The 17218-nt window shown below is 38.0% G+C and overlaps 1 protein-coding gene across 1 annotated transcript in view; it reads right to left on the reverse strand.

Annotated features, from left to right (window-relative positions):
* TTN (titin) overlaps positions 1 to 17218 on the reverse strand; it is a 238111-nt gene that overhangs the window by 99561 nt on the left and 121332 nt on the right. The window contains exons 114-117 of the mRNA XM_040603460.1: positions 4504 to 4608; positions 3915 to 3992; positions 3481 to 3534; positions 3180 to 3263 (exon numbers count right to left, since the gene is read on the reverse strand). Coding sequence (XP_040459394.1) covers positions 3180 to 3263; positions 3481 to 3534; positions 3915 to 3992; positions 4504 to 4608 — 321 coding nt within the window. The remainder of the gene's footprint in view (positions 1 to 3179; positions 3264 to 3480; positions 3535 to 3914; positions 3993 to 4503; positions 4609 to 17218) is intronic.

Raw genomic sequence — 17218 nt, forward strand, 5'->3', positions numbered from 1 at the left:
TGAACATTGATCATACAGATGTATGTACAGACAGGTAAGACAAACATGTCAAGAATGGCTGAATGCCAATACGTCCAGCTGACAGACTAGATGGAAACATGAATGGTATTAAAGAACAAAAACAAACATCACAATGGCAAGTGCTATTCTCCTGAGGCAAATAGTACAAGCACTTTGTGGAAGAATTTGGCAGCAGTCTTCCTCACCTCGCTTTGCATGAGACTTTGCAGGAACATCCAGAACTTCACGTGATTCTCCAGGTGCATCCAAATTCCTGTTCTCACTCAAAGGTCTGCTGGCCTGCTCAATCACATGAGCAGGTTCAGATTTCCGGTATTCTTTCTCTCCTTCTGCTTTCTTGGGAGTTATCATCTTACCTATGCTTGAGGAGTAGGTAACTTCTCCATTTGCAGGGATTCCTTTGCTTGATATTGTTTTTTCTGAAAGCTTTCCCTTCTCTTTTTTCATAGTAACAGATGTGCTTTTTCCAATGCCATGTTTAGTTGCCATTTTTTCATCTGATGTACTTTCTGGAACTGGAAGTTCTTTTCCTGAAAGGTTCACTTCTTCCACAGTCAAAGAAGATTTCTTTTCTTCAGTTTTATCTTCACTGCTTTTGAGAGCTGGAGTTTCTTTGTGTTCATCCTGAATGGTATGAATTTCTTGAAATTGGTTTTTACTATGACTCCCTGATGGCCGAATAGGAACTTTCTTTATTGTCTTAGATCCTTCAACTATTTCATCTTTGACTCCCTTTTCATGTTCTCCTATGGAAGCTTCACCTTCCATTCCTTCTCCTGTAATCACTGTATCAAATTCTTCTTTTTCCACAGGCAGCTTTTCTGGGGCATCTGACTGTCTAAATATGCCTTTTTTCAAGTGGGTGCTGAAGGTAGTTTTCTCTTCCTTCTCTGGTATAATCTTTTTGGCTGTTTTTTTATCACTTAGGAGAGCTTTGTCAGTCAAAAATTGTCCTGAATCCTCCTCATAATGAAGTTCTCCTTCCTCTGCAGAATATTTTTCTCTTGCTTTTTTCCCCACTACTTCTGGCTGAAGAACAGATGGTTTAAAGGCTATGTAAGCTTTTTCTCTGGGAACACCCTTATCTTCAGTGGGGTGTTCTAGGTCAATATCTTTTCTCAAAGCTGGTTCAGTCTCCTCAGACAGGTCTAAGGAATGTAGTTCTGCTGATGTAAAGTCCAGATTCTCATCTTTCTCATCACCTAGAATAATTTCCATTTTCTTTGTATCTTTATTAAGAATATTCTCTATAGGAATTTCATCTACTGTGGTACCAGATTTCTTCATCCACGGGGTTTTATTTTGTATACCATGCTGCTTCATGGACTCTTCAAGAGGAACTTCAGATTTCTCTAGAGTAAAACCTCCTCTCTGTTCTTCACTTCTAAGAAGAGGAGTTTCATCTATTCCTGCCTCTGTGATATCCTTTACAAATGAAGTTTTATCCTTATTGGGAAGTTCTTTAGGTTGCAAACTAATTTTTGATTTTTTCTCTTTTCCTAGAAATCTTTTCTGGTCCCTGGGCTCGTATGACTCTCTGGGTATATGTTTAGGTACATAAATTGACTCAGCTTCCTCTTCTTTTTCATGCACATGAATCTTTCGTTTGTGAAGCTTGTCAAAGACACTCTCTACATCACCTTCCTTGTGAACAACCAATTTAATTTCATCCCCCTTTTCTTCTCCAGAATCTCTTTCCATGTGTTCAGATGCTACAGAAACCAATTTCAATTCCTTATCAGGTTGTTCATCTTTTGCGTAAGTAATGTGATCTATTGCAACTTCTATTTTCTCACCTGTAAGGGTAGTCTTTCTTGAAACTATAGGTGTTATTTCAGACTCCTCTTCTTCAGGAGCCAGCATAAAATATTTAAAAGCCACTTTCTCCTGCTCATCTCCCTCTGGCTTCAGTATTTCACCACCTGTTTCCAGTGAGATTTTAAATTCAAGTGGCTCTACTGCATGAATGTCCAGAGCTGTCTCCTTAGGACTTATTCTCTCTTTCAGATGCAAGTGTTTCTTGGTAAAAGTCTTCTTTAATACAATTAACTCAGGATTTTCTTCTTCCACTGGAGGAATTTTATCTCTATGCTTTAGTACAGATGATGCATCAGGCTTTTCTGCAGCTACAAAGGTTTCACAGGTAATTTAGAGAGTTAAAATCCATAAGAACAAGCATCAGGAACAATAGTTTTTAAGACAAAATTTCCAGCTATACCTGAAATAAAATGAACATAGAACACTTTTCTCCACACAACAGAAAACTTAGAGCACAATCACAAAAGAAAGATAAGAATGGCACAGACAAACAATACAGAACACATTTAAGTAAACCACTGTTACAGTACAGAGCATTGTCTCACTAGTTTGCCAATTTTAATTCAATCCAGGTTAAAAGTAACAGTAAATGACAACTTTCTAAGGTCTACCTAGCAACCTATACAAAATGGGTTAGTTCTGCCACTGCAGGCCTGGCCACATCGCCAAATCAATGGCCCAGAGACATTCATGATTAGGCTTCTCCAGTGCCCAAGATCTAAGCTCTGCTGTAACATGAGGCCCTTCGAATGATGGGCAGGAAGCATGTACGTCAGCTCTACCCATGGCCTTCAGGCTCAGAGTGCTTCTGAGGAACTGGACTCCTCACAGTTCTTTTTTCACAGCAGTGTATGATCCAGGGTCCTAAGCATAGCAAATGAAGTAGTAATACCCTGATTCTTCAACACCACTGTCACTTTTCCTCAGGACTTCAATAACAAATTAAAAGCAGAAAACCAAATGACACAAGAATTGTTTAAAAACACGTGTAATCTGTCTTTTGCTATACAGAAAATACAAGATGCAGTTCACAAGACATACATCAGGATATAAACAACATCAAGGAATCAACAGCATACACAAATTTCACAGCTGGACAATAATTAAAGGCACACACATCACCATCCAGAAAAGAGAGCAGAGATTAATCTCTATGGTATATCAGAGACATTGGTCTTTTAGATTAGGTGACAGTACCTAGAATAACAAGATCCTTGAACAGAACCTCAAATCTTTCTGTAATGAATGATTGTACAGCTCTTCATTCTCTTTATCCTGAAGGTATTTAGGTATTTCTGAGAGGAAAAAGTCTATAAATAGTATAGAGTAAACATAAATACCTGCTTTCTTTCCAACCACTGGGACTGTCACTGGGGTAGTAACAGCTGGTTCTGGTTCTGGTGCTGTTTTGGGAGATTTTAGAGCTGTAGAAAAAAAAAAAAAAAGAAGAAAAAAAAAAAGAGTTCTCATGTTTTTGTTTTAAGTATGTTTTTTAATATGTTCTGTAGGTTGTATGAAAGTTCTAGTCTTAGTAATACTAAATACATTTGTTTAATGTCCTTTTAGCCAGAAGTCTCTGAATGGAAAATACTAGACGCACAAGAAAGACTGCACTGGTATTCATGGCTAAAGAATTCTTACCTACTACAGGTTTAGGTTCAGACCCAGGAAGTGGGAGAGCTGCTTGCTTAGGTTCTGTCATTTCAAACACAAGAATTACAAATAGGTTAATGTACGTATTTTGTAACCCCACTGAACACTGAAGTTAGAAGCAACAATACAGAGTTAATCAAAGACAGAATTTATTGTTTTGTATTCTATATAGCCAGAAAGCAAGAAATTAACTTGAGATAAACTCTTGTAAAGCAAGATACAATGGAAAAAAGATGAATTTTTCAAGCACTGAAGAATTAAAGACAACAAGAAATCCAGAAGAATTCAAAGTGGTCAATCATGACAGAATAGTCACAGACAGACTGGATAATAGTAATGCATTAGATTAATATAGCACGACATTCAGGCATGAATATCATTTAGTTGCTGCAATAAGGCAAAAGAACACCACACGTCTGTACCTTTTGGTGGTTCAGGTACATGTTTCTCCTCTTTCTTTATGACAGGTATCTCCGTTTTCTTCTTAGGAACTTCTGGGACTAAAATATTATTTTTATTTTATAAGATATATTGGAACACCTTAAATCCCCAAATACAATTATCTCCAAAGTATTTAAAAGTTCTCATTCTTTTTAGACATAAACTGTTTCAGATGTTCATAAGGTTTAGGAATATGTATTTTTAAGAGTGAAATTTTAATAAATTAGAAACACTAAATGGACAAAAGGACAAATATTTGCAAACTTAAATCAAAGAATGGTTGGATCAACTATTTCACGGTAGTTATATTTTTATCAGCACTATAAAATATTTGCAAAGTTCTCTTCTATACACAGTGAAGATTGAGAAACAAACCTAAAATTCAGAATTCAGACCCAAATATGGATGTCAAATTTGGCTGTGTTTTCAGCAAAGCTTTAGTTTACACAATTAGTTTTATGCAAACCATCTTTTAAAATCTGTTTAATTCCTGAATTTCAGAGAATACTACCTAAGTGGGATTTTTTTTAAATTATGCTTTACTGGATAGGTTTGAATGTAATCTAATACCTTCAGGTTTCTTAATTTTTTCTACTGGCGTAGGTACTGGTTTAACTTCTGGTTTGGGTTCTTTTTCTGGTTTAGGTTCTTCCTCTTCTGATTTCTTTTTAAGAACTTCAAAAGAAAAGGAATTTAAGTTTTTAAAGCACAGATAACCAGAAGAATAGAATGGTGAGCAAGACAAAAGATTAACAATATATCAACAATCATGGAGAACAGGTATGGAAAATACAGCGTTTGATATAAATGGAAGATTTTGTGTAAGTATTCAAGATACTATTCTGAAAGATTTTTAAAATTCAAAGTCATCTAGAACAAAAAGCTGGTTTTATTAAGAGCAGTCCATCTGAAAGGAAAGATGTCAATGTTAACTGTCTATGACAGAATAACATTTCTTGTATTTCTTATCATATTTTAATCATGACTTACTATACATAATTATGCATTAATACCTGCAGTTACAGATGATTTTTCAGGGAAAAAATGCAGGATTATAGATTAAACTCCTATTGACTGCAGTGAGAGAACAAGACTGAATCAAGTGTTATATTTGGAGAGTTCAAATTTATATAATGTCTGTTTTTCATTTTACTTATTTTATTTATTTTTGTCCTGTCAGATATCCATCGTGGGTATCTAATGAAACTGTCATCTGAAAAACTGAATATCCCTATTTTATTATGTTATCTGAAATCTTCAAGGTACATGGCCATGAGTCATCCTGCTGTAGTATTTCAAAGAGAATTGGAATTAGTGCTTCCTTTTTCTAAGCAATAATTGAGCATAAAGTGATTCAGAAGGCTTCAGACTTTGAAGGAGAGAGGATTGATGTCCAATAGTACCACAGGGTTCTGTGATCTGTATAGTACTTCTAAGAAAACTATGAAAGAGAATACAGATGCTACATATGTGACTTTAATAACACTTACACTGTCACTGGAAAATATTCAGGGCTTCAGAAGCTGAAGACAGTGGAAAACTGTTAACTTTAGTATAGACTTTGCAGAGATTATGAAAACAGTAAAGTTATGGGAAACCAGATTTTCAGTGTTCTGCTGTGTTTTCATCACAGATACTTTGGATTTGACAGATTTTCAGGGTACCTCCACTTCATCCCCGCAACTATAAACACTTTCCCCAAAACACAGACATTAGGTAGTACTTTCTTTGTGTGACTTTCCATACCATACACATAAAATAATGTTACTTAGGGGAATATACTGAACAATGTTGATATGTAGGGCTTTTTAAAACTGAGCCAAGTTACTATACCTCTTTTCAAAACAACTTCTTCTTTTGGTGGAGGAGTAACTTCAGGAATTACTCTGCGAGGTTTCTTTACAAGTCCAGGCACTTAAAAGAATATTATTCCAGATTTCATTATGGTTTCATAACAGTAGTAAGAGCTAACCAACAACTAACCATTCCAAACACATAAATCAAATGCTGGTGCACTACTGAACATTAAAAGCAACGGTAAAACTGTTGAGATTGGAGTCAATAGTTCTAATATCTTTTCTGTATTATTTGTGTACAGCTGTCTTCTAGACTTATGCATAAGAGAAAATTTTCACACAAATCCACAAAAGAGAAATATGGTTTGACAAAACTATAAAGGTTAAGTATTCAAGGAGAGTTATCATAGCAACATTTTTATCTCCTTTTCCTCTTTCATTACAGGCTTATGTTACATATCTATTCATCTGAACTTGGTGATATTCTTAAGGATCCATCTAGTTTAATTTCTAAACTTGGAACAACATTAAGAAGAGATGTTTGCTGCTTAGTTGCTTAGCTTGCCTTAAGCTCCAGTACATATGAAAAATATAAGGGAGTACTTGTAAAGTGGCTTGCTCAATTCACTATTTATCTCCATCTCTGGAAAGTGTCCTCTCACAAAAATAAGTTATATTTCAGACAAATAATAAACTAAGTATGTTTGAACAATGCTGTACATATTTAAACAGTATATTATTTTTATTTCTCCCTAAGCAGAGAACCAAAGCGAGCATCTACACAGTGACAAAACTCATAAAAACTCTCACTCTTCTGGGATTCTGTCTCTTGAATCTCATGAATCGCATGATGGGAGATTAAGATGGGTGAAAATATAACATGAACATATATATCCAAGACTGGTGTTCACTGTTGAACATAATTTAACAAATCGATATTGCTGAGCAAATTAAAGAAGATACTGAGAACTACAACTTTGGGCTCATGACAGGCTTAATTTAAGTAAGATTCTTATATTAGCTAGGTACCTTTAGCAGGTGGAGGTTCCAATTTTGGAGGCTCACCAGGTTTTGCAGTCACAACTTTCTTCCTTGATTCAGGAGCTTTAAAGAAAATTATTTGAATTTTAAAACAAGTCATTAGATCCAAAAAAGAAAAGAACTTTCCAAAAAACTGCTTAATACTATTGACATAACGGAAAGACAAGAGCTACAAAGTTAGGATTCTGGCTGATTAACCATTTAGAAGAAGTCAGATGATCTGTCGGAAGCACAGTTGTTCTGAAACCCATGTTCATATATTAACACCAGCAAATTATTGCTGGGGATTCTTTTCATTTGTAAGAACATTTTAAAGATAGAAGAATTATGTTAAGGATAGAAGAGTATGTTAACTTGGTTAAGACTTTTTTTTAATAAATTGTTTTTTTCCATAACTATTGAAAAGAATCCATGTAAACTAACCTGGCATAACAGTGGTAAAAAATTGTAAGGGATTGAGCATTAGTAAGGCGCACCATTAAAGCAACAGTAAATTAGAAAAGAAAAAAAAAATAACCTGCAAAGTGGTATGTTTAAAGGCATGCTTTTCAAGAGTCATCAGTATCATTTAAAAGGATTATATGTTTGAGTTCCCACTGTTAATTGTGGCTTCAGATGATTATACCTTTAAGCAGTTCTTTTGCCAATTTAATATCTTCTGTTGGTGGGGTAGGTGGTCGTGGTTTTCGCTTTTCAGGGATCTTCTTTTCGGGTTCCGGTGCTTTAAATAACATTAGGTAGATTTAGTATAAATTTACTACCACAGTAGTTATGTGAAGAGCAATGTACAAATGTAAAGATGGTCATTGTCCATTTTCAATGAAGATAGTGAAAAAATCTTATTGAATTAAATGGGAGTATGAAAGATCCTTAGGCTGTGGTTTTGTAGCATGCACACAGTACAAATATCCAAGCTGACTTAAAAAAACATGTTAATAATATAAGAACCAAGGTGGGGAACCAAATGATGGGAAGACTGAAACAAAGTGAAAGCAGTTAAAATAATCCGTTTGTTGTACTTAGAGTTAAGAGATCAGAACTCATTTCCAAAATGTACTAACAGGGGAAGAATGACGCAGACACCTACAACATACAGACACACATGTGAAGAACGACAGAGTAAGAAAAAAGTGCACAATAATGAAAGAAGGATGTCCAGCATAGGTACTTTGTATACCTTCAACTGGCAAAGCTGCTTCTACTTCTGCAACTGGAATTTCTTCTGCTTCTTCAGACTCAATCTCCTTTACGATTTCATATTCTTTAAAGAATATTAACAACTGGTTAACAAGTTTCCAAAGAAAAGATTGTTTGACAAGAACAATGATAGCTATCACCAAAAAGAAAGCTATTCCAACAGACACAGACAAACAGACATTAGGGTAAGTAATCATTCAGTATCTATTACATTTGCAGTTAATGCGTGCTTTTGAAAAACTACTTTTTTCTATGTAATAATGAATCAGGGTTGTGTGACAGATAGTATTTTTCATGTGCACAATATAACCTAAACATTAAACTTGCGAATGAGTCATCGTAAATGGACAGAATAAAAGCTTCAATGCTCTCAATTCATTTAAGATTCTAACAGCAATTTAAATACCAGATTGCAAGAGACTCAATATAGTGGGAATTTATTATGATCTTAAAAAGAGACACACTTTGTTAAGAATATCCTGTGTATGTCACTTGAAAATATTTAATTTTGAAAATGATATTTTACTTCCAAATGTGAAAATATCATAGTAGATGCAAGAAACAGACTGGTATCATCTAAAACGTGAACAATTTACAAACATTACATTGGGGAAAAAAAAAAGATGTCTATTTTAAAATTTATATTTGGAAGAACAGGACAAAGGATTGTCCTTACAAGTAATAGCTATGATGGCATATACCTTCACTTGGTAGTGGTTCAGGTATTTTAGCAACAGCAACAGGTACTTTCTCCTCTGGGACAGGTTTCTTGAGCACCGCAGGAACTTTAAAATACATTAATTCCTTTTATTTGCATGTATATAAATGTACATATGAAACATTAAAAAAAAAAAAAAAGACATCCAACACACAAAAAAAATAACAGTGAGAAACAGTGGCCATAACCACAAAAGACTGTGCTACAAGCAGTCTGTACCAAGGTAGTCTAAATACAGCTGACATATTTAATCACTCAGTTACGAACAAAGAAAAGAGAGAATAGAAAACACTTTTTCTTGGGAGATGCTTCCTGGCAATATATACCTTTGGTTAGAGGAGGCTCTGGTTTTTTAAATTCTGGCCTTTCAGGTGCTGTAAGGGGCACTCTCTCTTCTGGGACAGCTGTCTCCGGCACTTCAGGTGCTTTAAAGATATTAGTAAATTTTCAGTTTTGTGAACACAAAGATACATATATATGTACAATAGTGAAAAGTGCCATGATAAAAGGAGTAAGACATTCATTAAATGATGAATGAATTTTAAAGTGACACATTATTCACCCAGATACCTCAGCACTGTGTACATCAGTGAAACAAAGGAAAATGTATGCAGAGATTAGAGAAAAGGAGAGACTCAGTCACTGATGTATGTACCTTTAGCTGCAGGAACTGTATGTTTTTTAAGGACAGGCACAGTCTTTGATATTTTTGGCACACCAACAGGCTCTGGTTTCTTGGGCACAACTGCAGGTTTCTTGGGCACAGCCACAGGTTTCTTGGGTACTGCCACAGGCTTTGGGGGAATAACCACTGGCACCTCCTCTTCTGGCTCTTCCTCCTCAGCCACCTCAGACACTTTAAAGATAGTAGTCCTTTTTACTCAACTGAGTTAAAGGACAGGCACATACAGACAGAACGCGACCAAACAGTGTTGCCCTCACTCCCCCACACACAGCGCAGAGGGGCAAAGAGACTCAGTACTGCAGTATCTCAGAGGGCAGAGCAGGCTCTTTCAGAACACCACCGTATGTATACCTTCAGCTGGAGGAGCTTCTGGCTCTCCAGGCTCAGCAACTGGTGCCACCTCTTCTGGTGCTTCTTCCTCCTCTTCCTCTTCGGGGGCCTCTGCCTCAGGCATCTCAGGCACTTCAAAGATATTAGTGCATTTCATTTCACATTGGGGAAAACATGTGCCAAGTAGGAACAAAAACCAGGGCAACACAGACACCAAACATCACAACAGCCAGCTCAAAACCTCACACACACGTGCAGCACCATTTACCCAGCACGCACGACCTTGAGAGTCTCAGTTTGGAAACAGAGACAGGCCAAGAGAGGGTAGGACAATGCTTAGAAGAAGAAGAAGTAACTTCTTTGTTAAGTTATCCATGAAGACAGGTACCTCTGGGTGCTGGAAGCTCTGGTGCCTTGGCAAGGGCCACAGGTACTTTTTCCTCACGAGTAGTCTTCCTGGGCACCTCAAGTGCTTCAAAGATATTAGTAACAGTCAGTTCCATAAATTAAACAGCAAGATGAACAACAAAACATAAACTAGAGATGCGCTCATGGAAGTAACTCAGCTGGTCTCACAGCACCGACCCCTGCCTGCCTCGGTCCCTCACAGACACACAAAACCACACGCGGGCACAGGCACAGGCACAGGGTGGTGTTGCCAAGTAGGTTCTGTGAGAAAACGCTTGGCTGTGTTTAGGTACAGCTTGAGGGTGAGTTGTGAATTAGGATACCCGCTCTATACGCGGCAACCTTCTGTCCCTTCTCAGCCCTGCTAGGCTCTGACTCTTCCCTCGCAGCAGCCTCAGCCCACATCTTAACTGTCGCCATCCCTCACAAATCTGCTGGTGCTTTGCAATCAGCAGTGTGGGCAGTGTTACAGTGAGGCACCCTATATTTCTTTTGTGTGCTTTGTTCTGTTTGTCTCCATTTCCATTCTTTGTTTATGCTTTTCTTCTTATTCTCTTATGTTTCTATCTTAAGTAGCTCTCTTCCCTCAGTTTTTCATTTCACTGTGGCAACTTCCACAGCCCATATAGCCCACTGGATTTTATAACAATTCCTTCTTCATTATAAACTCTAAAATTATCAGCGTTTTCTTTAAACACTTGATAGGCTGTCACTTCCTCTTACTGCCCTCCTATGTGTATTTCTGAGCAAAACCTATTTTTTCATTTTGAACGATTTATATCTACCACATACGTTAAGTGAGACTGCCAAAAGAGTCATGGAGACATTCACTGTATCAATTTAGGACTACAAAATTGGGCACTAATCTGGAAAACTTATAATCAAGTTTTAAAATATACCATTTTAGTATCTGACAAGTCAGAACATGAAAACAAAATGGTAAAATCAAATTATAATTTGGGTTATTTATGCAAAATACTAGATAGTTGAATTCCTAACTGATACACAACACAGAATGTAGAAATTTCAGGTAGTCACAGTAACAGACAACCAAAATAACACATAAGACAGTAAGAAACAATCTCATTCAGGCTGATGCACAGGGTGACAGGTACCTTGAACTGGTGCAGGTTCTGGCTTTTTTGGCACAGTTATAGGTATGGGCTCTTCCCGAACACCTTTCTTGGGCACCTTGGGCACTTCAAAGATATTAGTATATCTTAGTTTTGTGGGCATTTACAGATGCACATGAAGCAACAAGACAATCAATAATACATGCACACAGTCTTCTAGTCTTTGAGAAAATGCTGTGGTTACATTCAATCACCAGTTATGCTTTGCTTCAAACACATGGAATGACCAGGGTGTCAAATGTGTCACGCAGGAGATGGGAATTTTGTGTTTAGTTTCTGTTTCTGAGTCAAGGTAGAAATGTAGAAAACGTACACCTTCTTTCTAACTACTGATCAGAGACTTATTCATGGAATCCTACTGTATTTGAGTATCAATCATGTATCATTCATGTATACTTTGTCATTGTAACATGATTTTTTTAGGAAAGTAACATTTGCTTTACCATTGAAATTTCTTTTCTATCCATTATTTTCATTCTTTATACCTCCTCTTCATTTTCAGTTTTCCACAACTCCTGTCTTTTAGATTTTACTATTTACAGAAATATACACTATTTCTCTCTTTTGGCCTATATCAATGATCTTCCATGGCTAATAAGATCATCAGTAGATATATCTAGTCTTTTGCTAGCAAATCTACCTCAGGTACACTGGCATTAACTTACTTTTAAAGAGGTAGAGAACTGATACTACTGCTTTTACCCAGCAATACAGCCAGTCAGAAAATCAGGGACGCACCATTATGTTCTTTAAACTGAAGACTTATTCTCAGGCTCTTCTCCAGAACATTATGTTAATCTGTTTAAACTTAGCATTCAGTAAATGTTAATTTGTAAACTTTACAAAAATTCCGAAAGCTGCAGATATTTTTTGAGGAATTGAATCTAGATTTTCTTCCATGTTTTTGACACTCCACAGTGTACTTCATATTTCTTTCACACTTTTATCCAATAGAACATCACCAGAAAAATTAGTTCAACTTAAGTCCAGAAGAGCTTGATGTTTCTTTCTAATGATAATACTAATAGTCATGGCATGTACCTTTGGCTGGTGTCGGTTCTGGTTTTTTGGGTACGGCAACAGGTGGTTTTTCTTGTGGGACAGCTTTCTTGGGCACCTTGAGCACTTTAAAGATATTATTCCTCTTAATTTCACAGTTAAAAAAATAGAAATGGTCACAACACTTATGTTGAAATCAAAGAGTTTAGATAATTCTAACACTGTAACATTCTTCTAGTGAGCGGTTAGTTAGTCACATATGCAAAGATAGGCATAGCAGATGCTAGGGGCAGAGGATACGTAAAAAATCTTACACCAAAGAAAGGATAACAAAAGAAAATTATTAAACAATACACTCAAATGAAAAGCAACTCCATCCAGAAGATATACCTTTAGCTTGTGGAGCTTCTGGTTTCATTGGCACAGCCGCAGGTTTCTTGGGCACAGCCACAGGCTTTGGTGGAACGACCACTGGCACCTCCTCTTCTGGCTCTTCCTCCTCAGCCACCTCAGACACTTTAAAGACAGTAGTTCCTCTTACTTGACTGAGTTAAAGGTCAGCAAACAGCCAAATGGCAAGTAGGACAGCAGAAAAGTAAACCCTTGACAGACTACCAGGGCGTGCTCTTCAGACAACCACTTCTTTTAAGGCAGACAAGAGCCAAAGTATAGGCTCATCAGAAAGCGCGTCCTGACAAGACCCACCCCCACCTCAAGGCATGTACCAGAACATTCAGACAGAAGACGACCTAATGTCACTGCCCTCACACCTCAACACATAACGCAGAGGGGCAAAGAGACTCAGTACTGCAGTATCTCAGAGGGCAGAGCAGGCTCTTTCAGAACACCACCGTATGTATACCTTCAGCTGGAGGAGCTTCTGGCTCTCCAGGCTCAGCAACTGGTGCCACCTCTTCTGGTGCTTCTTCCTCCTCTTCCTCTTCGGGGGCCTCTGCCTCAGGCATCTCAGGCACTTCAAAGATATTAGTGCATTTCATTTCACATTGGGGAAAACATGTGCCAAGTAGGAACAAAAACCAGGGCAACACAGACACCAAACATCACAACAGCCAGCTCAAAACCTCACACACACGTGCAGCACCATTTACCCAGCACGCACGACCTTGAGAGTCTCAGTTTGGAAACAGAGACAGGCCAAGAGAGGGTAGGACAATGCTTAGAAGAAGAAGTAGTAACTTCTTTGTTAAGTTATCCATGAAGACAGGTACCTCTGGGTGCTGGAAGCTCTGGTGCCTTGGCAAGGGCCACAGGTACTTTTTCCTCACGAGTAGTCTTCCTGGGCACCTCAAGTGCTTCAAAGATATTAGTAACAGTCAGTTCCATAAATTAAACAGCAAGATGAACAACAAAACATAAACTAGAGATGCGCTCATGGAAGTAACTCAGCTGGTCTCACAGCACCGACCCCTGCCTGCCTCGGTCCCTCACAGACACACAAAACCACACGCGGGCACAGGCACAGGCACAGGGTGGTGTTGCCAAGTAGGTTCTGTGAGAAAATGCTTGGCTGTGTTTAGGTACAGCTTGAGGGTGAGTTGTGAATTAGGATACCCGCTCTATACGCGGCAACCTTCTGTCCCTTCTCAGCCCTGCTAGGCTCTGACTCTTCCCTGGCAGCAGCCTCAGCCCACATCTTAACTGTCGCCATCCCTCACAAATCTGCTGGTGCTTTGCAATCAGCAGTGTGGGCAGTCCTAGGGCGGGGAACTGAAACGCCATCACCGTTACTGATTTTCTCCTCTATTTCTGTTCATTTTTTCCCCCAACTCTTTCATAGGGTAAGTATGTGGGGGCTTTTGACTCTAGTGCTGTTTCAGTGCTTCTACAGTTCTGCATTTAGAAATTGCATTTGGGGAGGATAAAAGGGCTACCTACAGAGCAAGTAAGTTTCCTTGCTCTCCTTCATGTGATGCAGAATTGTTCTGCACAAATACAGAAGATCTGGTGGTCTTGTACCTGATAACTATGTGCAATTCAATTGTAGATTTGCTGAACCCACTTTCCTACTTCCCCGTTGAACCTATAGTTAGAAAAATGTACATTGATGTATGACTATAGCTATACATTTTTCTCTTATGAAATCTGACCACAGAACGAAGACCATCCTGATCGACCATGCATTTGAGTAAACACTGCATTTGCTAACAGCTTTGGAGTATCACTTATTTGGGATCTAGGCCCAGATCACATTTGACCAAATCTTAAAATACTACTATCCTGTGTACGTATGTCCCTCTTTTTACTTTGGGACTTTTTCCCATATCAACTTCAGTCCCTTCACAGTCCATTGAACCTGGCTTTCCACCTTTTTCTCTCTGAAATGATAATTTTTTATGGTTTTTTATTTTTGCTAGTTTTTTAATATTGCTCTGTCATGACAGTGTGTAGTTGTTACTACCACACAATAAGACAGTTGGTAGTGGTTAAAGAAAAATACTTTCAGTAAAAAAAAACATTTGTATTACTTGAGATTCCTGTCAAAATGTTAAAGACAGAAGTTTACATTAAAAATTCAAATTAGAAAGCTCTTTCCCATGTATCTTGTAAGTTTTGATATACAGATTTTTAGATTTTGAACACATGAAGGAGATGGGGAGTGTCTCTCATCTTCCCTATGTATTTGCCATTCTAACAATAGAATTTGCACATAGCACAGAACGTAGCAAAATCAGGTAATCAGAAATGGATAGGATAGCAGACAACCAAAATAACACATAAGACAGTAAGAAACAATTTCATTCAGGCTGATGCACAGGGTGACAGGTACCTTGAACTGGTGCAGGTTCTGGCTTTTTTGGCACAGTTATAGGTATGGGCTCTTCCCGAACACCTTTCTTGGGCACCTTGGGCACTTCAAAGATATTAGTATATCTTAGTTTTGTGGGCATTTACAGATGCACATGAAGCAACAAGACAATCAATAATACATGCACAGTGTCTTATCACTCTATCCTTTAAGTTGTCTTCACCTTTCTTTTTCTGTCTTTGTACTTTTTCTCTTTTTTTTTTGCTTTGCACATTGTTTCCTGTAACAACTCTGGCTTCTATTTTAATCACTAGATGCTGCTTACAACTGTTTCCTGTAATATTAATTTATGCTTTTTAAGTGCTTTATATATCACTGTGAGTGATATTTATATAGTGACTTGAGGAATGTCATTGTATTTCATATGGACAGAATCTGGTGGCAGAGGGAATGCTCACTTTTCTGGTGTCCTGGTTTCAGCTGGGATAGAGTTAATTTTCTTCTTGGTAGCTAGTACAGTGCTGTGGTTTGGCTCTGATGTGAGAACAATGTTGATAGGACACTGATGTTTTTAGTTGTTGCTGGGTAGTCTTTACACTAAGTCAAGGACTTTTCAGTTCCTTGGGCCCTGCCAGCCAGAGGGCTGGAGGGACACGGGAAACTGGGAGGGGACACAGCCAGGACAGGTGACCCAGGCTAGCCAAAGGGGTATTCCATACCATATGACGACATGGTGAGTACATAAACTGAGGGAAGAAGAAGGAATTGGGGGACATCCAGCATTATGGCGTTTGTCTTCCCAAGTAACCGTTACACGTGATGGAGCCCAGCTTCCCTGGGGATGGCTGAGCACCTGCCTGCCCATGGGCAGTGGGGAATGAAATCCTTGCTTTGCTTTGCTTGCATGCGCAGCTTTTTCTTTACCTATTAAATTGTTCTTATCTCAACCCTTGAGTTTTACATTCCTTTCCGATCCTCCTTCCCATCCCCCCGGGGGGGGGGGTGGTGGTGTGTGTGTGCGCGGAGGGCAGTGAGCGAGCGGCTGTGGGGTGCTGGGTTGCTGGCCGGGGTTAAACCACAACATCTGGCCAGTGCTTGGGACTTTCTAAAGGAAATGTAATGATGCAGCACTGCATCAACCTATGGTATGTACAGTTTTAAAGTATCTTAAACTGATTTTTTGGTATTTCAATTATAAAGTCTCTCATCCTGATTAATCTGAGAAAATAAATGCCTCTTACAAAGCTCAGTGAATTCAGTGTTCACAGGAACTTTAGAGCTCTTTGGTGCTATTCATACAATAAAAAAACTTCACAAACCACAGAGTGGAGAATGTTGACATATGACCAAAATACAGGCACATTATAATTAACAGTTCAAAGAAAAGGTTCTGCTTCATGATGCTACCCATGGCAACACAGGTACATAGAGATATTTGCAATTTTTTTGCTTTATGTACAGAAACTGCTACTTTCTGCTAAAACATTCAGTTTCTGCTTATTTTGTCCTTTGTCATAGAATCACAGACTTGTTTAAGTTGGAAAAGATCTTTAAGATCATTTAGTCCAACCATAAATCTAATACTGCCAAGTCCCACTAATCCATGTACTAAACCATCCCTTCTAATAATGTGAGCAGCAGTTTATGCATTCATTCTCTTGTTAGTATCCATAAAGCTTTGGCATTTATTGGTAGACAGGGGTTCATCATACTGCTTGGTTTAATTCTGTAGCCTAAGAAATCAAATCTTACCTCCTGAACTTTTTGAAAATGCCAAAAAAACCCAGTACAACAAAAGTTTGGGTGGTTTTAGTCGAGCAAACATTTGACAACCCTGAACAGCAATTCATATTTGGTACATCTTTCACATTTTACATACCAGAGTATATAATGAAAGATCAATCTAAAATTAGATTGATTGTAAAAACAAACTCCGTCTTTATGATGATAATCATGGTGGCATGTACCTTTAGCAAGTGGAGCTCCTGGTTTTTTAGGTACAGCGGTGGGCACTTTCTCCTCTGGGACAGCCCTCTCAGGCATCTCAGGCACTTCAAAGATATTAGTGCATTTCATTTTACAATTACAATACAACAAAACATAAGCACAGATGCTGAAACACAGAGGACAATACAAATGTTCTGAAGTAACAGTTTGACACACTCATACTCAGTGTGATTTGTTTAGCAAGCATCATTTAAAGCCTCAGAT

Source organism: Falco naumanni, chromosome 8 (genome assembly GCF_017639655.2).
Source record: "Falco naumanni isolate bFalNau1 chromosome 8, bFalNau1.pat, whole genome shotgun sequence".
Classification (NCBI taxonomy): Eukaryota; Metazoa; Chordata; class Aves; order Falconiformes; family Falconidae; genus Falco; species Falco naumanni.